The sequence below is a fragment of the Pseudochaenichthys georgianus genome, chromosome 4 (genome assembly GCF_902827115.2).
Source record: "Pseudochaenichthys georgianus chromosome 4, fPseGeo1.2, whole genome shotgun sequence".
Classification (NCBI taxonomy): Eukaryota; Metazoa; Chordata; class Actinopteri; order Perciformes; family Channichthyidae; genus Pseudochaenichthys; species Pseudochaenichthys georgianus.
The window spans coordinates 24,348,011-24,365,444 of record NC_047506.1 but is presented as its reverse complement, the minus strand read 5'-3'; the positions used below and the strand labels follow the sequence as shown (position 1 = coordinate 24,365,444).

At 43.8% G+C, this 17,434-nt stretch overlaps 1 protein-coding gene across 1 annotated transcript in view; it reads left to right on the top strand.

The window, feature by feature from the left end:
- Nucleotides 1-17,434, top strand: part of LOC117445655 (ephrin type-B receptor 1-like) — a 115,708-nt gene that overhangs the window by 44,661 nt on the left and 53,613 nt on the right. The window contains exons 6-8 of the mRNA XM_034081430.2: nucleotides 8,239-8,394; nucleotides 14,140-14,402; nucleotides 17,149-17,224. Coding sequence (XP_033937321.1) covers nucleotides 8,239-8,394; nucleotides 14,140-14,402; nucleotides 17,149-17,224 — 495 coding nt within the window. The remainder of the gene's footprint in view (nucleotides 1-8,238; nucleotides 8,395-14,139; nucleotides 14,403-17,148; nucleotides 17,225-17,434) is intronic.

The window sequence follows — 17,434 nt, the reverse complement described above, 5'->3', positions numbered from 1 at the left end:
CCATCCATCCATCTTCTCCCGCTTATCCGTGGTCGGGTCGCGGGGGTAGCAGTTCCAGCAGAGAGCCCCAAACTTTCTTTTCCCTGGCGACATCAACCAGCTCTGACTGGGGGATCCCAAGGCGCTCCCAGGCCAGCGAAGAGATATAATCCCTCCACCTGGTCCTAGGTCTACCCCTTGGTCTCTTCCCAGCTGGACGTGCCTGGAACACCTCCCTAGGGAGGCGCCCAGGTGGCATCCTAACTAGGTGCCCGAACCACCTCAACTGGCTTCTTTCGACGCGAAGGAGGAGCGGCTCAACTCCGAGTCCCTCCCTGATGACCGAACTTCTCACCTTATCTCTAAGGGAGACACCAGCCACCCGGCGGAGGAAACCCATCTCGGCCGCTTGTATCCGCGATCTCGTTCTTTCGGTCATGACCCATCCTTCATGACCATAGGTGAGGGTAGGAACGAAAATGGCCCGGTAGACAGAGAGCTTTGCCTTCTGACTCAGCTCCCTTTTCGTCACAACGGTGCGGTAAAGCGACTGCAGTACCGCTCCGATTCTCCGGCCCATCTCACGCTCCATTGTTCCCTCACTCGAGAACAAGACCCCGAGATACTTGAACTCCTTCACTTGGGGTAAGGACTCATTCCCTACTTGGAGTGGACAGTCCATCGGTTTCCTGCTGAGAACCATGGCCTCAGATTTGGAGGTGCTGATCCTCATCCCAGCCGCTTCACACTCGGTTGCGAACCGATCCAGTGAGTGCTGAAGGTCGCAGACCGATGAAGCCATCAGAACCACATCATCTGCAAAAAGCAGTGGTGCAATCCTTACTCCACCGAACTGCAGACCCCCCCCCCCACGACTACGCCTCGAAATCCGATCCATGTATATTACAAACAGGATTGGTGACAAAGCGCAGCCCTGGCGGAGGCCGACCCTCACCGGAAATGGGTCCGACTTACTGCCGAGGACCCGGACACAGCTCTCGCTTTGGGAGTACAGAGATTGGATGGCCCTGAGTAGAGACCCCCTCACCCCATACTCCCACAGCACCTCCCACAGTACCTCCCTGGGAACCCGGTCATACGCCTTCTCCAAGTCTACAAAACACATGTAGACCGGATAAGCGTACTCCCAGGCCCCCTCCGGGATCCTTGCGAGAGTAAAAAGCTGATCCGTCGTTCCACGACCAGGACGGAATCCGCATTGTTCCTCCTCAATCTGAGGTTCGACAATCGGCCTGACCCTCCTTTCAAGTACCTTGGAGTAAACTTTCCCGGGGAGGCTGAGTAGTGTGATGCCTCTGTAATTGGCACACACCCTCTGATCCCCCTTTTTGAAAAGGGGGACCACCACCCCGGTCTGCCACTCCTTCGGTACTGTTTCCGACTTCCACGCAACGTTGATGAGACGTGTCAACCATGACAGTCCCTCAACACCCAGAGCCTTCAGCATTTCCGGGCGGATCTCATCCACCCCCGGAGCTTTGCCACTGTGGAGTTGTTTAACGACCTCAGTGACCTCCCACCGGGAGATTGGTGTTGATCCCCCGTCATACTCCAGCTCTGCCTCTAACATAGAGGGCGGAGTTGTCGGGTTCAGGAGTTCCTCAAAGTGTTCCTTCCAACGCCCCAACACTCCATCAGTTGAGGTCAACAACGTCCCATCCTTACTGTATACAGCTTGGATGGTTCCCTGCTTCCCCCTCCTGAGGTGTCGGACAGTTTTCCAGAACAACTTTGGTGCCGCCCGAAAGTCCTTCTCCATGTCTTCTCCAAACTTCTCCCACACCCGCTGCTTTGCCTCGGCCACGGATGAGGCTGCTGCCCTTCAGGCCTGTCGGTACCTTGCAACTGCCTCGGGAGTCCCCCGGGATAACAAATCCCTGAAGGCCTCCTTCTTCAGTCGGACGGCTTCCCTGACCACCGGTGTCCACCAGGAGGTTCGAGGGTTACCGCCCCTTGAGGTACCTAGGACCTTGAGACCACAGCTCCCCACCGCGGCTTCGGCAATAGAGGCTTTGAACACCGACCACTCTGGTTCAATGTCCCCAACCTCCACAGGAATGCCCGAAAAGCTCCGCCGGAGGTGTGAGTTGAAGGCCTCCTGAACTTGGGCCTCCTCCAGACGTTCCCAGTTCACCCGAACTACACGTTTGGGCTTACCAGGTCTATCCAGAGGCTTCCCCCGCCACTCGACCCAACTCACCACCAGATGGTGATCAGTTGACAACTCCGCCCCTCTCTTTACCCGAGTGTCCAAAACATACGGCCTCAGGTCCGATGATACGATAACGAAATCGATCATGGACCTTCTGCCTAGGGTGCTCTGGTACCACGTACACTTATGAGCATCCTTATGTTCGAACATGGTGTTTGTTATGGCCAATCCATGACTAGCACAGAAGTCCAGTAACAAACCACCACTCCGGTTCAGATCAGGGGGGCCGTTCCTCCCAATAACGCCCCTCCAAGTGTCTCCATCATTGCCCACATGTGCGTTGAAGTCTCCCAGCAAGACTAAGGAGTCCCCTTCAGGAGCCCCATACAGGACTCTTTCCAGGGTCTCCAAGAAGGCCGAATACTCTGAACTGCTGTTGGGTGCATAAGCACACACAACAGTCAGAGTTTTCCCCCCCATAACCCGCAGGCGTAGGGAGGCGACCCTCTCGTCCACTGGGGTAAACTCCAACAACGAAGCACCTAACCGGGGACTTGTGAGTATCCCCACACCCGCCCGGCGCCTCACACCTTGAGCAACTCCGGAGAAGAATAGAGTCCAACCCCTATCCAGAAGTAAGGTTCCAGAGCCGACGCTGTGCGTAGAGGTGAGCCCAACCAGATCCAACTGGTACCGCTCCACCTCCCGCACAAGCTCCGGCTCCTTCCCCCCCAGAGAGGTGACGTTCCACGTCCCCAAAGCCAGCTTCTGTCGCCCGGGTCTGGTCCGTCGAGACCCTCCGCTTTCACTGCCACCCTTCTGGCAGCGCACCCGACCCCATCGATGTTTCCCGTAGGTGGTGGGCCCGCGGGACGGAGAAGCGGAGGTGTTGCCCACGTTGCCTTTTCGGGCTGGGCCCGGCCGGGCTCCGTGGCAAGCCCGGCCACCAGACGCTCGCCGACGAGTCCTCCTTCTGGGCCTGGCTCCAGAAGGGGACCCGGGCTTCCTCCGGGCCGGGTATCCTCACTTCCTGTGTCGTCTTTCATGAGGTCTTTTGAACCAATCTTAGTCTGGCCCCTTGCCTGAGACCAATTTGCCATGGGAGACCCTACCAGGAACACAAGGTTCCAGACAACACAGCCCCCAGGTTCATCAGGGCACACAAACCTCTCTACCACGGTAAGGTGCTGGTTCTTCTCTCGACCCAACATTTGCTATTAATATCTAATTGAATCACAGCAAATACATTTGTACAACCTCTGGCTCTGCAAAAAGAAAGCCAATGAGGAAGTGCCTTAAACTTGTATTCTCTTAAATATATACATAAATAATTTAAGTTAAGTCTGACTTTTATAGAAGTCTATGAGAAAATGACCCGACTTCCCTAGGAAAAGCAAAGATTTCCTAAAGTTTATGATTTTAGCCTCACAATTCTAGCCCTTTCAATACGGTTCTCAGTTCATGAAAGTTCAGTGGAACAGTTTGTTGGCCTAATAATGTCTTGTTCAGTGCTCAGTTGAACTTTGCCCCTCCTTGTTGAATTACTTCTGGTTCCAAAAAAACACAAGATGCTGACGGCTTAAACCAAAACCATAGTCAATAAACCAATAGTGACGTCCACTTCTGATCATTGGTGTGCGTTTGAATTTAGTGACACAAAACAAATGCTACTCTGTGTTTGCGTGAAGATATGGAGAGAGCGGGGTGAGAACTGGAAAGACTTGTTGCCATGGTGACACGCTCCACATGTATGAGCAAGGTTGTTGAATAAATGACCTTGACAAGCCAGATGTCTGTCTGCCTATTCAACACACACACACACACACACACACACACACACACACACACACACACACACACACACACACACACACACACACACACACCAGTGGGAGGAGGTGAGCGGCTATGATGAGAACCTCAACACCATCAACGTGTTTGAGCCGAGCCAGAACAACTGGCTTCTCACGACTTACATCGACCGGCGGGCGGCGCAGTACGTACGTGCGCGCGCACACACACACACACACACACACACACACACACACACAAGGCACGTAATTGATGGATAACTTCAAAGAATGTCTCAATATAAAGAAACTAACATACATGTAAAGTAACATGGACATATAGAGCAAAAGGAGAATTTGCATTTCTGATAAAAATGGAGATTGAGGTAAACATTTACGAACTAGCTGAGTATTAGGATATTGGAGAAGGAATAATGGATAAACCGTTTCCAGTAATATACATACTTTGCAACAGGTTTGAAAGCTTTAAACCTGCTTTCCGGATGGGAGTACTGGTCATCCAGTATTACATTGTCGCATTTGGTGTTGCCTTTGCAGACTCTAAACTGGGATGATGCATAGTCATGGTCGGCGTCTTAACACCTTAATCTACTGTACAGGTTGGCCCAACTGCTCTTTACTCATAGAAACAGAAATAAATAATTTAATTGGCTAACAAACGATTGGCAAAGCACTGACCAATCATCAGTTGTGAGGGCGAACTTGAGTTAGCAAACAGTTGCTTTTACAAATCATTTATTTGGAGTCTTTGTTCTGGCCACTAAGAGTTGAAGTTCAATATTGACTCTTATTATTCTGTTTTTGGGCTGATGTTATTGTATATGAATTTTGGCTGCTTTGTCTGTTGTTTTTAGAATGTGTGCACAAGCTTTCTCTGTCTTTACACAGCCAATCACCAGCTGAACTAGTCAGCCTCAAATTTAAACTAAATGTGCTCTCATTCTATGCATCTAGGTATGTACGTCTCTGAGAATCGGGGGATGGATACACTTAGGATACATATTATTTATAATTAAGAAGAACTGTCAAATCACAGTAAATTAAGAAGTGAGATAATGTTTTAACCTCTACTTTTTGACAACATGAACACAGCCTGGCCTCCAAGGGTTCTCAGTCAATCAGAGTTTATAAGGTCAACACAAGGCAACAAGTATAGACGGTCGGGTCGGCTCAGCTCTGGCGGGAAATTCCTGGTTGACAAAAAAACATCTACATTTGTTCAATCCAACATTAAAGGTGGGGTAGGTAAGTTTGAGAAACCGGCTCGAGATACACTTTTTTTTCCATGGAATGCTCTTAACATCCTGATAGCAATGAATATCTTTAGTGCTTTGACAAAAAATCCATACAAAATATCATCTGTGGAAGCCGTAGTACTGTAAAAAGCACGACCAATCATCTGAGCCGGCCCGGCTAAAGTAACTGGATGGTCTACCTGCCTGTCAGCCTTCCATCTGTGCACAAACTTATCTCGTGCCCTCATTGGTCATGTGCGCGTTCGTGTGTGTTGGAGGAGGGGCTCTGTAAGGAAGTGGCAGATTTTTTCCGGCTGTGCATTTTCAAATTCTAGCGCACTCGAGCTGGTTTCTCCAAACTTACCTACCCCACCTTTAAAGCAACTGCAAGCATCTGCACTCTACTGAGAGCAGATCTGTAGTTCTCAAAGTGATGAAATGGTTACACCACGCTATCATTTGGGGCCAGCGATGTGTAAAGATGTTAATTTATTACAAGCTTGATCAAGTCCCGCTGTATGAGATGAAGTGTACTTCATACCTGAGATCCGAGTAGTTTCTTCAAGCTCTGTGGTTCATGCACAATGTAATCTGCAGTAAAACACAGAGGCAACGAAAAGCATCCTCCACCATAGATCATGCTAGAACAAATGCATCAGCAAAAACCAAGAAATAACTAACATTTCAGGAGAGTGAACACAATAGAGCAATACTGCAGAAATAGTGATACTGAGAGGGAGAAATAAAAACAGCAGTTTCATTCTCCTCTAATTCATTTATTTTGTCTTTTTTCTTGAGTGTTTGAACATCAGCTTTTTTGTTTCCCCCATGTTTTCTCTTTGAACACAATCTACCCAACCCTTAAAACCTTTAGCATTTGATTAAGTGAGACTCTAATGCTTTTAACTTGCTAGCACTTTGTCTCATTTACTTATTTCACTCAACCCATGCTATCATTTGGACTCCAGTCTAAATGGACTTAGCAGTAGCCTGCTTCTGCAACCCCTCCTCTGCCTTCCCCATAAATCTGTGTAACACGTTCTTGAAGCATCTCAAGCATCACAGAGATAAAGTGCATTTGCATTACAGCAGCGGAAAGGAAAACAAAGTGCTAAAGATTAATCAAAGCTTGAAGAAAGTAACCTCATTTGGTTTTCACTCAGGTTTTTTCGCAGAGCTTTCTGTTCCGTCTAATTTCTTTTGTGACACCTCTGTGTTTCTCATTAGGCTTTCTTGTTTGACTTTGAGTCCTAATTCTGAATGTTTTGCTGTAACCAAAAAGGCACTTGTGAATTGAAAGCAAGTGTCATTCTAGAATACAAATTATGAAACTAGCCGATTCAAACTAGATTAAGTACTTTGTTTTTGTTCCGCTGTCAGTCATGCAGTCAGCAGTAGTAGAAGTGCAGCTGTGGTGATGATGTTTTTGCACAATTTGGAGCTTTGAAGAGTTCAATCAATAACCTGCTTCGAAATGTTTAGTGAGTAACAGGAGCTTGTTTCAAAATGCCTGAAACAGGTTACGTCATTTTAATGACTCTACACTAGAAACAGGCCTATAACTGATTAGATTAACAGTTTGGTAGCTGTCCTTGAGTTTTAATTAGATCGAGCATTCTGAGAGCTTTGTTCATTATTTGTAAACTATGCTAACCATTTGGCTAGGACTTGCTCGAAAAAGCAGCTTTTCTGATCTCAAGAGACCCTCCTAGCGAAATGAAGGTTAAATTAATATTCCCAGCAAACAACCAGTTTCAAAAACATATTTGAGGTAACAGAGACCTGACTGTCATTGATCGGCAGCACTATCATACTGTGCTTATTGTGTTCAAAGAGCAGATATGATATATATATAAATTGCACATTCAATACTAAAACAGCAGTCATGATTCTGGTCTGTGACATTTTATCCATGGAAGATTTAGCTTTATTCCTTTGAAAAGGCTTGCGAAAAATAAAAAAAGCAAACGCACTGACTGCAGACTAGCGGGAAAAAGGGAATGATGCGTATATTGGTGGCATCCCAGAATGTGTTTTTTTTCTGGCGATGTGAATGGGCAGTTTTGAAGCTGTCCAGTAGTGATGACGATGTTTATTTTACTGTTTTCCGTACTGTTATTTTTGTTAAAAAGTTTCCTGAAGATCACCCCTGAATGAACAGGGAAACATGCAAAACACACAGTTATAACTTAGTGGTTCAAAACCTTGGAAACTCGAGGTTATTTTGTAACAGATGGGTATTAAATGCACAAGATCCAGTGGAGGTAACCACACAGCTGAGAGGAGTGGAATTGCTTTAGAAATGGGCTCTTTTCTTCCTCAAATTCAAGGCTGCAGAGGGACACATAACAAGACATGCGGCATTGGCATTAAATGAACTAAAAGGGAGGGCCTTCACGCAGCCTTAACACTGTGGATGTGAGACGGCCATTACCTTAACTTCAGTCAGTGACACACTGACTCAGACCTCCATTATTTGGCTCCTCTTACCCAAGTGGACTGCACAGCAAATGATGAAAGTCCAGGTTCATATAAAAGCTGAATAACAAGCATATACTGTATCATCAGAACAAGCCGTTCCCAGATGAATAAAAGTACATGTACTGGGGACATGATCTTTAAGAATTGATATGTGTTTTATGTCACGAAGAATAACTTGGTTAATATTTCTGGGCAGAAACAACTGTGACCCAGATAAACGAACCCGAGAAATGAAACTATAATCTACACCGTGGATAATCAGTGTGTCACTGTAGACGTACACAAGATGTTTTTGTTTATCTTGGTTGAACAGGATGATGTTCTGCTATTCTCAGAAAATCCCCTTCTGTGAATTATCAACCTTACACTACCGGTAATAACTCCACCGGGGCCACGTCTTTGGAAAACAAAGTCTGCCGAATGCCTTACAATCAGGACAAACAAAAGGCGCACAACCAGAGCTTACATGATGCATTGATTCATGTTCAAGAGGCTGACATTTCATCTTTTTTAAATGTGTGTTTTCTCTCTCTCTCTCTCTCTCTCTCTGTCTTTTCAGCATGCCCTCAGGGCACCTTTAAGTCGTTCCAGGGGGCAGGATTATGTCAGCAATGTCCACTCAACAGTCGCTCCACCATCGAGGCCGCCACCCTCTGTGGATGCCGCAACGGATATTACCGTGGAGACATGGACAAAGCAGAGGACGTGTGCACAAGTGAGTCTCTTTCTGTCAAACTAACTCAAAAAAACAAAAATATATTCTCAGTAAATCTCTTAGAAATGTGAGTGTAATTATGCTTTGGGACAATCTTGTACTGAAGTAACCACCAGCTAACATATTAAAACACATCAGTGGTTGACATCACTGATGGTCCAATTTCTCTTCATTAAATTAAAGGACAATATATTGTTTGATTTATCATTCCAGCCATCATTTCATGCACCTCATTCAGATGCGAGTGTGCCGCAATGTCCCCTTGGTCTTTTGGGGATTTGGGGAACAGTAAGTAATAACTCTGCCACACTCCTCAGGCTTTCCATTGAAGTGAATATGTGTTTGGTGTGTTGGAGAGGCTGTATTGCTATGCGAGGCAAGGCACAGAATTGGAAAAACACAGCCTGACTTCCACTGAGAGATGTTGTAAGTAGGTTGAGACATGAATCATTTTGAACTGTCTCTGAAGCTAGTCTCAAACTGTGAAACTGTGTGTGTATACGTCTGTGTACACTGTGTGTGCTTGTGCAAGTCCGGGTGACCTGGATACAACTTGAAAAAAGCTCTGGTTCATTCATGGGCAGTTCATTATTTTACTTTCTTACATTCATGAATGAATTTGCAACATTTTGCCTGAAGAATATATAAAAGGTAACCCAAAAACAGTCTTTGCTCCAATCCACAAAAGGATTGCTGAACCTCATCAAATATGACAAAAAGGCAGTGAGTTACTGCACCTGCAAACGGTGAAATGGACCCCTGCCTGCGCTGTCAAGCAAATAGAGTCTCAGTGCTCCTGTGCTGTTTGCACATATTAAAGTAATATGCAGACATTTGATGAAAATGTACCCCTTTTCATGCAAATGAGCCACATTGCAAAAACACTCAAATTCACATTTGAATTTCCTCTCATGAAGATTAGAGGAGTTCCTCACTGCATGTGGTCTGAACATGTTTTTCTCTCTGCTTTTGTTCTGCCTACTGGGTTCTTGGTGCAAACGGTAACATTTATTATTTGCCGCATGAACAAATGCAAAAAAAGACAAATTGACGCAGCTGATGGGAGAGTGATATAACGGGGTGTCCGCGGGGTCTTAAAAAGTATTAAAAGTTGTTAAATAAATTTAGCCAAAATTAAGGCTATTAAAAAGTATTAGACGACATTTTCCAAGGTATTACATTTTGTAGCTTGTTTTCAATAAGTATATAAATGGTCCAAAGAGGTTGTATTGTAAGGTGTGCCTGAATGTAATCATTGCGTAGGTGTGTAGTGTGATTCTGTGTAGTTTCTTTATGGCATCCCGTTGGATTTGACGTCATCTGAACAGGACATCGCACGCTCACTGCTTGATAGCGCGAAGGTCCGTTTACGCCGGTTGTTAAACAACATCGTTATGGGGAAATGCAAGTTTGAGTCCAAATGGTTGGAAGATAAGGAGGAAGGACAATCAATACTGTGTATAGTAAATGTGAGGTAAAGTGTGTCGCCAATGTAACCGGTTAAAATTCGAAGTGGCGATGAGGTCTTAAAATGTATGGAAAGGGTCTTAAAAAAGGTCTTAAAAGGTCTTACATTTGACTTAAATACAAGCGCAATACCTATTGTGATATCAGCCAGCAGGAAGTGGCTGATATCTGCGCTCTCAAGGTGCTAACAGCAGCCGCAATCAATCTTCAAATTCAACCATCAGTGTGAATTACGACGACAAAAATGGTCCAATCCCTGCTTTAAGCCTTGTTTTCCCACCTGCTTGTCTCAAATATATTAATAACAAAGAAACACTAAACAACAACAAATGACCAAAAAGGTGTTAACATTTGGTCATACAGTATGTGCTGTGCTATCTAATGTTGCTGCATCATCAGCACCTCACTCCCATTAGGGAAATCAAATGATGGGGACTTTGAGCAAGTCACCCAGCACTTTATTGTTTTTTTTGTAATCTTATATGATGCTCACAAAGAGATAACGAGGAAGTAATTGACTCTGAACGTGAGTTTTATCAAAAAAAGGTAAACAACTCAATGAATCGGAGACATGTGGTCTCATATTAGGTGGACATTGTGACTGTTTGGCAAGAAAAAGACAATTAAATTCATATACTATAGAGATAAGATAAAATAAGACTTTATTCATCCTGAAGGAAATTGTTGTGCCAGAGTAACAAAATACAATAAACACAATAAACACAGCAGCAAAACTGTACACTAAAAGTGCAGCAAAAAGAGCAATTAAACATCCACAGACAACATGAAACGTAGAAACATAGATGGTCACACAATCAATGCAATTATTATTAGCAGTAGTTAGTAGTGCAAAAAATAAAACGTAGTGGCAGTTACGTAATTGCACGTTATCATGGCATTTTTAATAATACTAATAATATTAATATAATATAATATTGCACATAGTTATATATATAGCAGTGAGTGTATTGCAATGATGTTAATTATCTTGATATGTATATTGCACATAGTGTTGGTGTGGAAGTTCTCAGTGCCCTTTATTTAGGGGTGAAGAGTTAAAGAGTTTGATTGCCACTGGGAGGAAAGACCTCCTGTGGCGCTGTGTGGTAGTTATCGGTGATCTCAGTCTGTGGCTGAAAGTGCTCCGGTAGGAAACCAGCGTGGCATGCAGGGGGTGAGACCCGTTGTCCAGAATGCCGAGAAGTTTCCTCAGCATTCTCCCCTCCGACACCACTGCCAACGACTCCTGATCCACTCCCAGGACAGAGCCTGCTCTCCTGATGAGCTTGTTGAGTCTGTTGGCATCAGCTGTCTTCGCCCCGCTGCCCCAACACACTACAGCAAAGAAGATCACACTGGAGACCACCGAGTCATAAAACATCTGCAACATAGTGCTGCAGACGTTAAAGGACCTGAGCCTCCTGAGGAAATACAGGCGACTCTGGCCTTTCTTATAGGGCGTCAGTGTTTTTACTCCAGTCCAGTTTATTGTCTATGTGGACACCCAGGAACTTGTAGCTGTCCACAATGTCCACATCCATGCCCACGATGGTAATTGGGCTTGGGGCGGTACTCCGCTTCCTGAAGTCAACCACTAGCTCCTTAGTTTTTGTGACGTTGAGCTGCAGATGGTTCTGACCCCACCACTCCACAAAACTGTCCACCACACTCCTGTACTCGGCTTCCTGATCTCTGATGATACAGCCCACAATGGCTGAGAATGTCTGCAGATGGCAGGACTGTGAGCAGTGTCTGAAGTCTGATGTATCGACTGTGAACAGGAAGGGAGAGAGGACCGTGCCCTGAGGAGCGCCCGTGCTGCTCAATATAATGTCAGAGGTGTTATTCTGTAGCTTCACGTACTGTGGCCGAGCTGTGAGATAGTTGGTTATCCAGCTCACCAGTGGAGCATCCACCTGCATGTCCAGTAGCTTACTGCTGAGCAGGGCAGGTCTGATGGTATTGAAAGCACTGGAAAAGTCAAAAAACATGACTCTCACAGTGCGGCCTGCCTTCTCAAGGTGTGTGTGTACTCTGTGCAGCAGGAAGATGATGGCGTCCTCCACTCCAAGAGGAGGCTCATATGCAAACTGCAGATCAGTATTGAAAGTCCCCATCATCGTTATATATTATTCCGCAGTCCTTGGGTTGGTGGTGGTGGCGGCGAAGTCCATAGGGACTTGGTTTGGCAAGTGGAAGGTCACCAGTTCAAGTCCCGGCAAGACCAAGTGCTACCAAGGCACCGTTCCCTACACTGCTCCCCGGGTGCCGTTCATAATGGCAGCCCTCTGCTGCCAACACTAGGATGGGTCAAATGCAGAGAAACCATTTCATTACATAGTACTGTGTAATGACAATAAAAGTGCAAAAAAAATAAAAATAACAAACTGCACTAGAGGCATATCGAGAACAACATTTTCCAGCAACAGTGGTCCAGTTGCTTCAGTTTGATTTAAATATTCCTCTCTGAACGAGAAAGTCAAATGCAGAGGGATAGAAGCCATAGAGGTATAATCATCGTTGTTGTAAAATAGTGATCGTGAAAACATCAATAGAGGCAATAAACAGGGTGAACTATTACCCACACATTTCAGATCTTACACTAAAAACTTTTTCTCATTTCATGTGTCGCAACTGATCATTTATTGCAGATGGGAAATCGGAAAGGATTTTTCCACGGTGGTTATGGAACACTTTATTGGTTTAACCTTGTCTGAGGACGTGCAGTAAAGTGGTGGACTGCAGTACAGATAATTCCTCGCAGCAGTACAAATTAACAGTTAAAATGTGATGATAAGGCCTTTTTTATAGTAATGCTATTCAGATCAAGTGAGTATTTGTGATGATTATTGTATGAATGCACAGTTAGTGGGCGGGTCCTCTCTCTGCAGGCTTGTTAATTATGCTACTGATTGTTTCAACTTGCCACTCTGTTAGCACTGTGATTCTGCAGTGTGGGTCTATTACAAACACACATTCATTATATATTTATTCCACAGGCCATCTCAGACGTTTCTCATGAAACTGATATGTAACATATGCCAAAGCTGAATATGGCTTTCATTTCTTGTTCCCACACGTCGTGCGGTTGTGTCTGTGTGGGTCTTTGTGATGTGCACGAACAGTCGAGGAGAATTGAACCCGCTAGGTTTAACCTTGTGAAACTCTGTCTGTGTGTTTAAGACTCGCTGTAACACCCTGAAAGCCAGAGTGTCTGCTCAGATCAAAGAGATGAGCTGACGGAAAGGAGAGACTGAAGCTGAGTGACTGAATGAATAGTGACAGAATAAAAGATTATCTGGCTGGCGGTGAGCTGTTAGGTCACTTCTGACTGAGAGAGACAGGGTTGGAAAAGTTCTCCACATCTGTAGCAGCAGTACTGCAGTGTCAGTGAAGTAAAGTTATCATCCTCATATTCTCTGTTCAGTGAACACAAGAATCCTGGTTAACTTCTTGAAGGAGCACTCACTTAAAGCTAAAATGTGATTCTTCACTTTGATGCCAGTAGTGTGCTTCACTGTCCGTACTTTAATGTAGAATATAATGCTGGCAACATCTGGTGAAGATAAAAATCACAAGATGGGATGGAAGATGTACTTTTCTGTTGTCACAAGAGTTGTAAGGAGTGTTCGGATGTTCGATGTACCTTTTTTAATTTGTATTAAATTATAGCTTATGAGTTGGTAGAGTTGGTGACCTATGTACTGGGGCTTGGTACCAATGCACTTTTTTTGCGTGTCATCCCTTTTGTCTCCTCCTTTCCACTGCAACTTCAATAAAGGCACTGGTTGCCCAAAACAATTAATCCAGCATTTTCCTTAATTCATTTTTTTGAATGTTTCTATAACATTTTAGAAAACGTGCATCACAAAAGAAACAATAACAGGACAGTCATACTCCAGCATATGAATGCATAAATATCCTGTCCTATCAGATATCTCCTTTACTGTCAGTGTGATACTATTTGTCCTTTGTTACTGTAATAATATATCAACAAAAACGTTACCAAAAATAGCTAACACCAAACAAGCAGTGATTCTCTGCTTTCACAACAGCTTGCGTTGCTATAAAATACCAGACATCCTGTGATAATAAAAAAACATCCATACGTCAGACATAAGTAGACGCTGCCTAATGAAAATGCAAATTATTTTCTCAAGTGCTCACCATAATGAAGTTTGATTGCATCCAGGTGTGGAACGGTTAATCTGGCAGATTCTGAAACTCGTGCTTCACGTGTGTTTTTTAAATTCCTAACATCCAATCATCTGTGTCTAGGTGTCCCTTCGGCTCCTCGTAACGTGGTCTCAGTCGTCAACCAGACATCAGTGATGGTGGAGTGGCACCCACCGCGGGATATCGGGCACCGTGAAGACCTGTCGTATAACGTCATGTGCCGCCGATGCCATAGCAACGAGCGCCGAGCGTGTCAGCCGTGTGACGACAGCGTGGCATTTATTCCGGGCAAGCAAGGGTTAAAGGAAACAATGGTGGAGATCAGCAAGCTGCGGGCCCACACATCATACACCTTCGAAATTCAGGTTGGTCCATTGCGCAGAGAGAAGGGCTTTTTTGAGGCTCGAATGGAAATCTTTATTTGGAGTACCACAAGCTTTAGGCTTTAAATGTGTTGAAAGTTAACATGCCTTTTCTGTGGTTTCAAAACAGTTGCAATGGACACCAATGGCTCTCATGAATCACAAGAACCTTTGAAAAAATGTATCAAAAATCGTTAAGAAAACCATTCAAAAATCACCCTGCTTCTCTTTTGTCGATCTTGACAATATTGATTTCTAATTACTCAATTATTCACAATACTTCATAGCACTAAAAGTCAAGGTTGCAATTTAATTTCTGTAACGGTTGTAAATAAAGGATATTCAAGCTGCAACACTCCTTGGAAAAAACAAATACCAAGCCTGCAGAACAGATGAAGAGTATATCAGTGGATAGTTCCTTAAATAGTTCACACTACTAGTTACACAATGTTGAAGACATTCATGTTTACAAAGTTGATCACTGGTCAAAATATGAAGATGCTTCTCAAACAAATCTTTATAATAAAAACTATACAAAAATTATACTTTTTAAACTAGTGTGTTGTCAACTCATGTTTTAATATGCAAATTGCTGCCAGATATTCCCCGTGGTGTTCAAGGATACTGAGGCTGCAAAGATGGGACGTATACATATATAATGATGTATAAATAAATGTCTAAAACACTGTCCTGATTGTGAAAGTATTGATTTTATAATATGATGTGTTTCCTGAAGGCAGTCACACAGAAGACGTAAAAGGAAAGATAAAACATAAAATAAAATGTGAAATGATAAAGAAACAACACAACATTATAGAATTAGAGCTTGGTGTAAGCCATTAAGCTATCATTACTAATTGCCACGCCTTGGTTTAATGATTTGCTGTGACTAAAGACATTGTTCCGACCGTCAAAATGATTAACTGAGCTCACGACAAACAACATGTGGCAGATAATTAGGTGGTCTTTAAACACACTCGGAACCATTTAATTGTGCCTTTGTGTTGGTGAGATGAGAAAGACACTGATACAGTTTTATGAAAACATTTACAGCCTTTCTACACTGAAGTAAAAATAAAATACATGTTCCACCAAAAGCAGGAAAATATAATGTCTTGCTTGTTCAAGTGTGTAAGCTAAGCAGCCTAACAGGGTTATCGTATTCATAAATAATAGCTGGATGTTCATTATTATTCTCCTAAAACACAATACTTCTAGGCCTACTGTATAGTAAAATAAAATAATAATGCTGATGTGTTCCATGTCTCCTACATGTTCACCGGAGAAGTTAAGGATATATTGTATTTAACATTAATTGACAAGGTTTTCCTTTTAAAATGTGTCAGCGGGAAACATTAAAGCAGTTAATTTTAATATCAGTTCATGCGTTTTCAACCAATTGAGCATTGTACAGCATTTGGGGCCACTTAACCTTCACAAATAGAAAACAAATCAAACTGTGTAGCCCCCGCATAAGGGTGAAATTCACCCCTAAGTGTGTTGCAAGCAAATAGCGCCTAGATGTTCCTTTGCTATTTAAGATAACATATTTTTCTTAAAATTGCCCTTTTGTATTCAAACGAGCCTCGTTCAAAAAACTAAGCTAGAGCCATAGGAATTACAGTGAAATGAATAGCGTATTTAGAGCGTTGATAGTAACTGAAGCGCTTATAGGCTATAAAGTACATCATGCCTGGACTTTGCAGTGTTTAGATTAGCAGGGATTGTAGCCGGACTCAATGTCATTTTATTTTGGAATGCAGTGACAGTTCAATCAGGAGAGACAGTTTTCATGTAAGAGTACATATTTATTGCCAGAAATACACATGAATGTAAAGGAGTTTTGGCGATTAGGCCCCGTTGTGCAGGAATATCATTCGGGAAGGGAGAACCGATCCGATGAAATCCCCCGGGGTCTAGACACTGGTGGTGGTGAATGGATAGCTGGGGTCGGTCTGAAGAGAAGTGGCTTAGCTTGACCCTGGATTCAGATGGACGGCAGGTGAAGAGGGGTGGAGGAGGGTTGCGCCGATTCACCTGGAATGAGAGCTGTCAGAGGGAAGAGCAGATTTAAAAGGTTTAGCGGAGCGCTATGATAGGCTTGTGAGAATAGAGCGAAGTGATTGGTTAAGCTGGGGAGTGACGCCCCCGATCACTTATTGAGGAGAGAGAGTAGTAACATGGAAATAGTGAATGAATAAGTAAAGAAGGTCTTCCTGGTTGAACTTGAAGAAGTGTTGTAAAAAGAAAATGAACACAACTCTTCTACGTGACATTTCTGAGAATACATGAGAAGAAGAAAAAGAGACACAAAAGCAAAAAAGGAATTATTTCCTCCATCTCCCTGATTGCAAATTGCAATTGCACTGAGTAAAACGTTTTGGGCATGTAGGCTATAGTGTCGTTAGCGCAATATCTTTCGAGAATAGGACAGTGAGACAGAGAAGATAGCACTGGCAAAGGATTCACACTTTATCGTGCTGTCAGTGACCACAATACATTCTTTGTGAAATTGCCCCTTAGTTGTTAGATCAGACAGTAAAATGTGTTGCTGCTGAGAAATGAGAAACCTCCTTTTGTGTATCTCCACCTCAAATCAAGGAACTATTGATTTAGGGATTACTTGGGAGTGTAAAATGTGCTACTGTTGTAAATTGTTGTTAGATGAAAAAAAGGCCTAGCAACAGTTACTATGGGGGTTAATGTCTATAAGATTGATAAGCTGACCATTACACTTTTTACCCTACAGGCAGTCAACGGAGTATCCAACAAAAGCCCTTATCCCGCCCAACAACTGTCAATCAACATTACAACCAATCAGGCGGGTGAGTTCAGAAAACTGTGTGCAAACATCTGTGTTTGTGTGTGTAAGCCTACCCTGGGGCACAGAGGATTATGCGAGGGGTGGCTAGGGGGATAAAGGAAATTGAGCTGCAGCTTTTTTTATTCATAAAACATGTTATAAGTTTGTCATCTCTGTCTCTGTCGCCTCTTCTCTGTCTTTCCTGCATATTCACAGCCTTCATCCTGTTTTC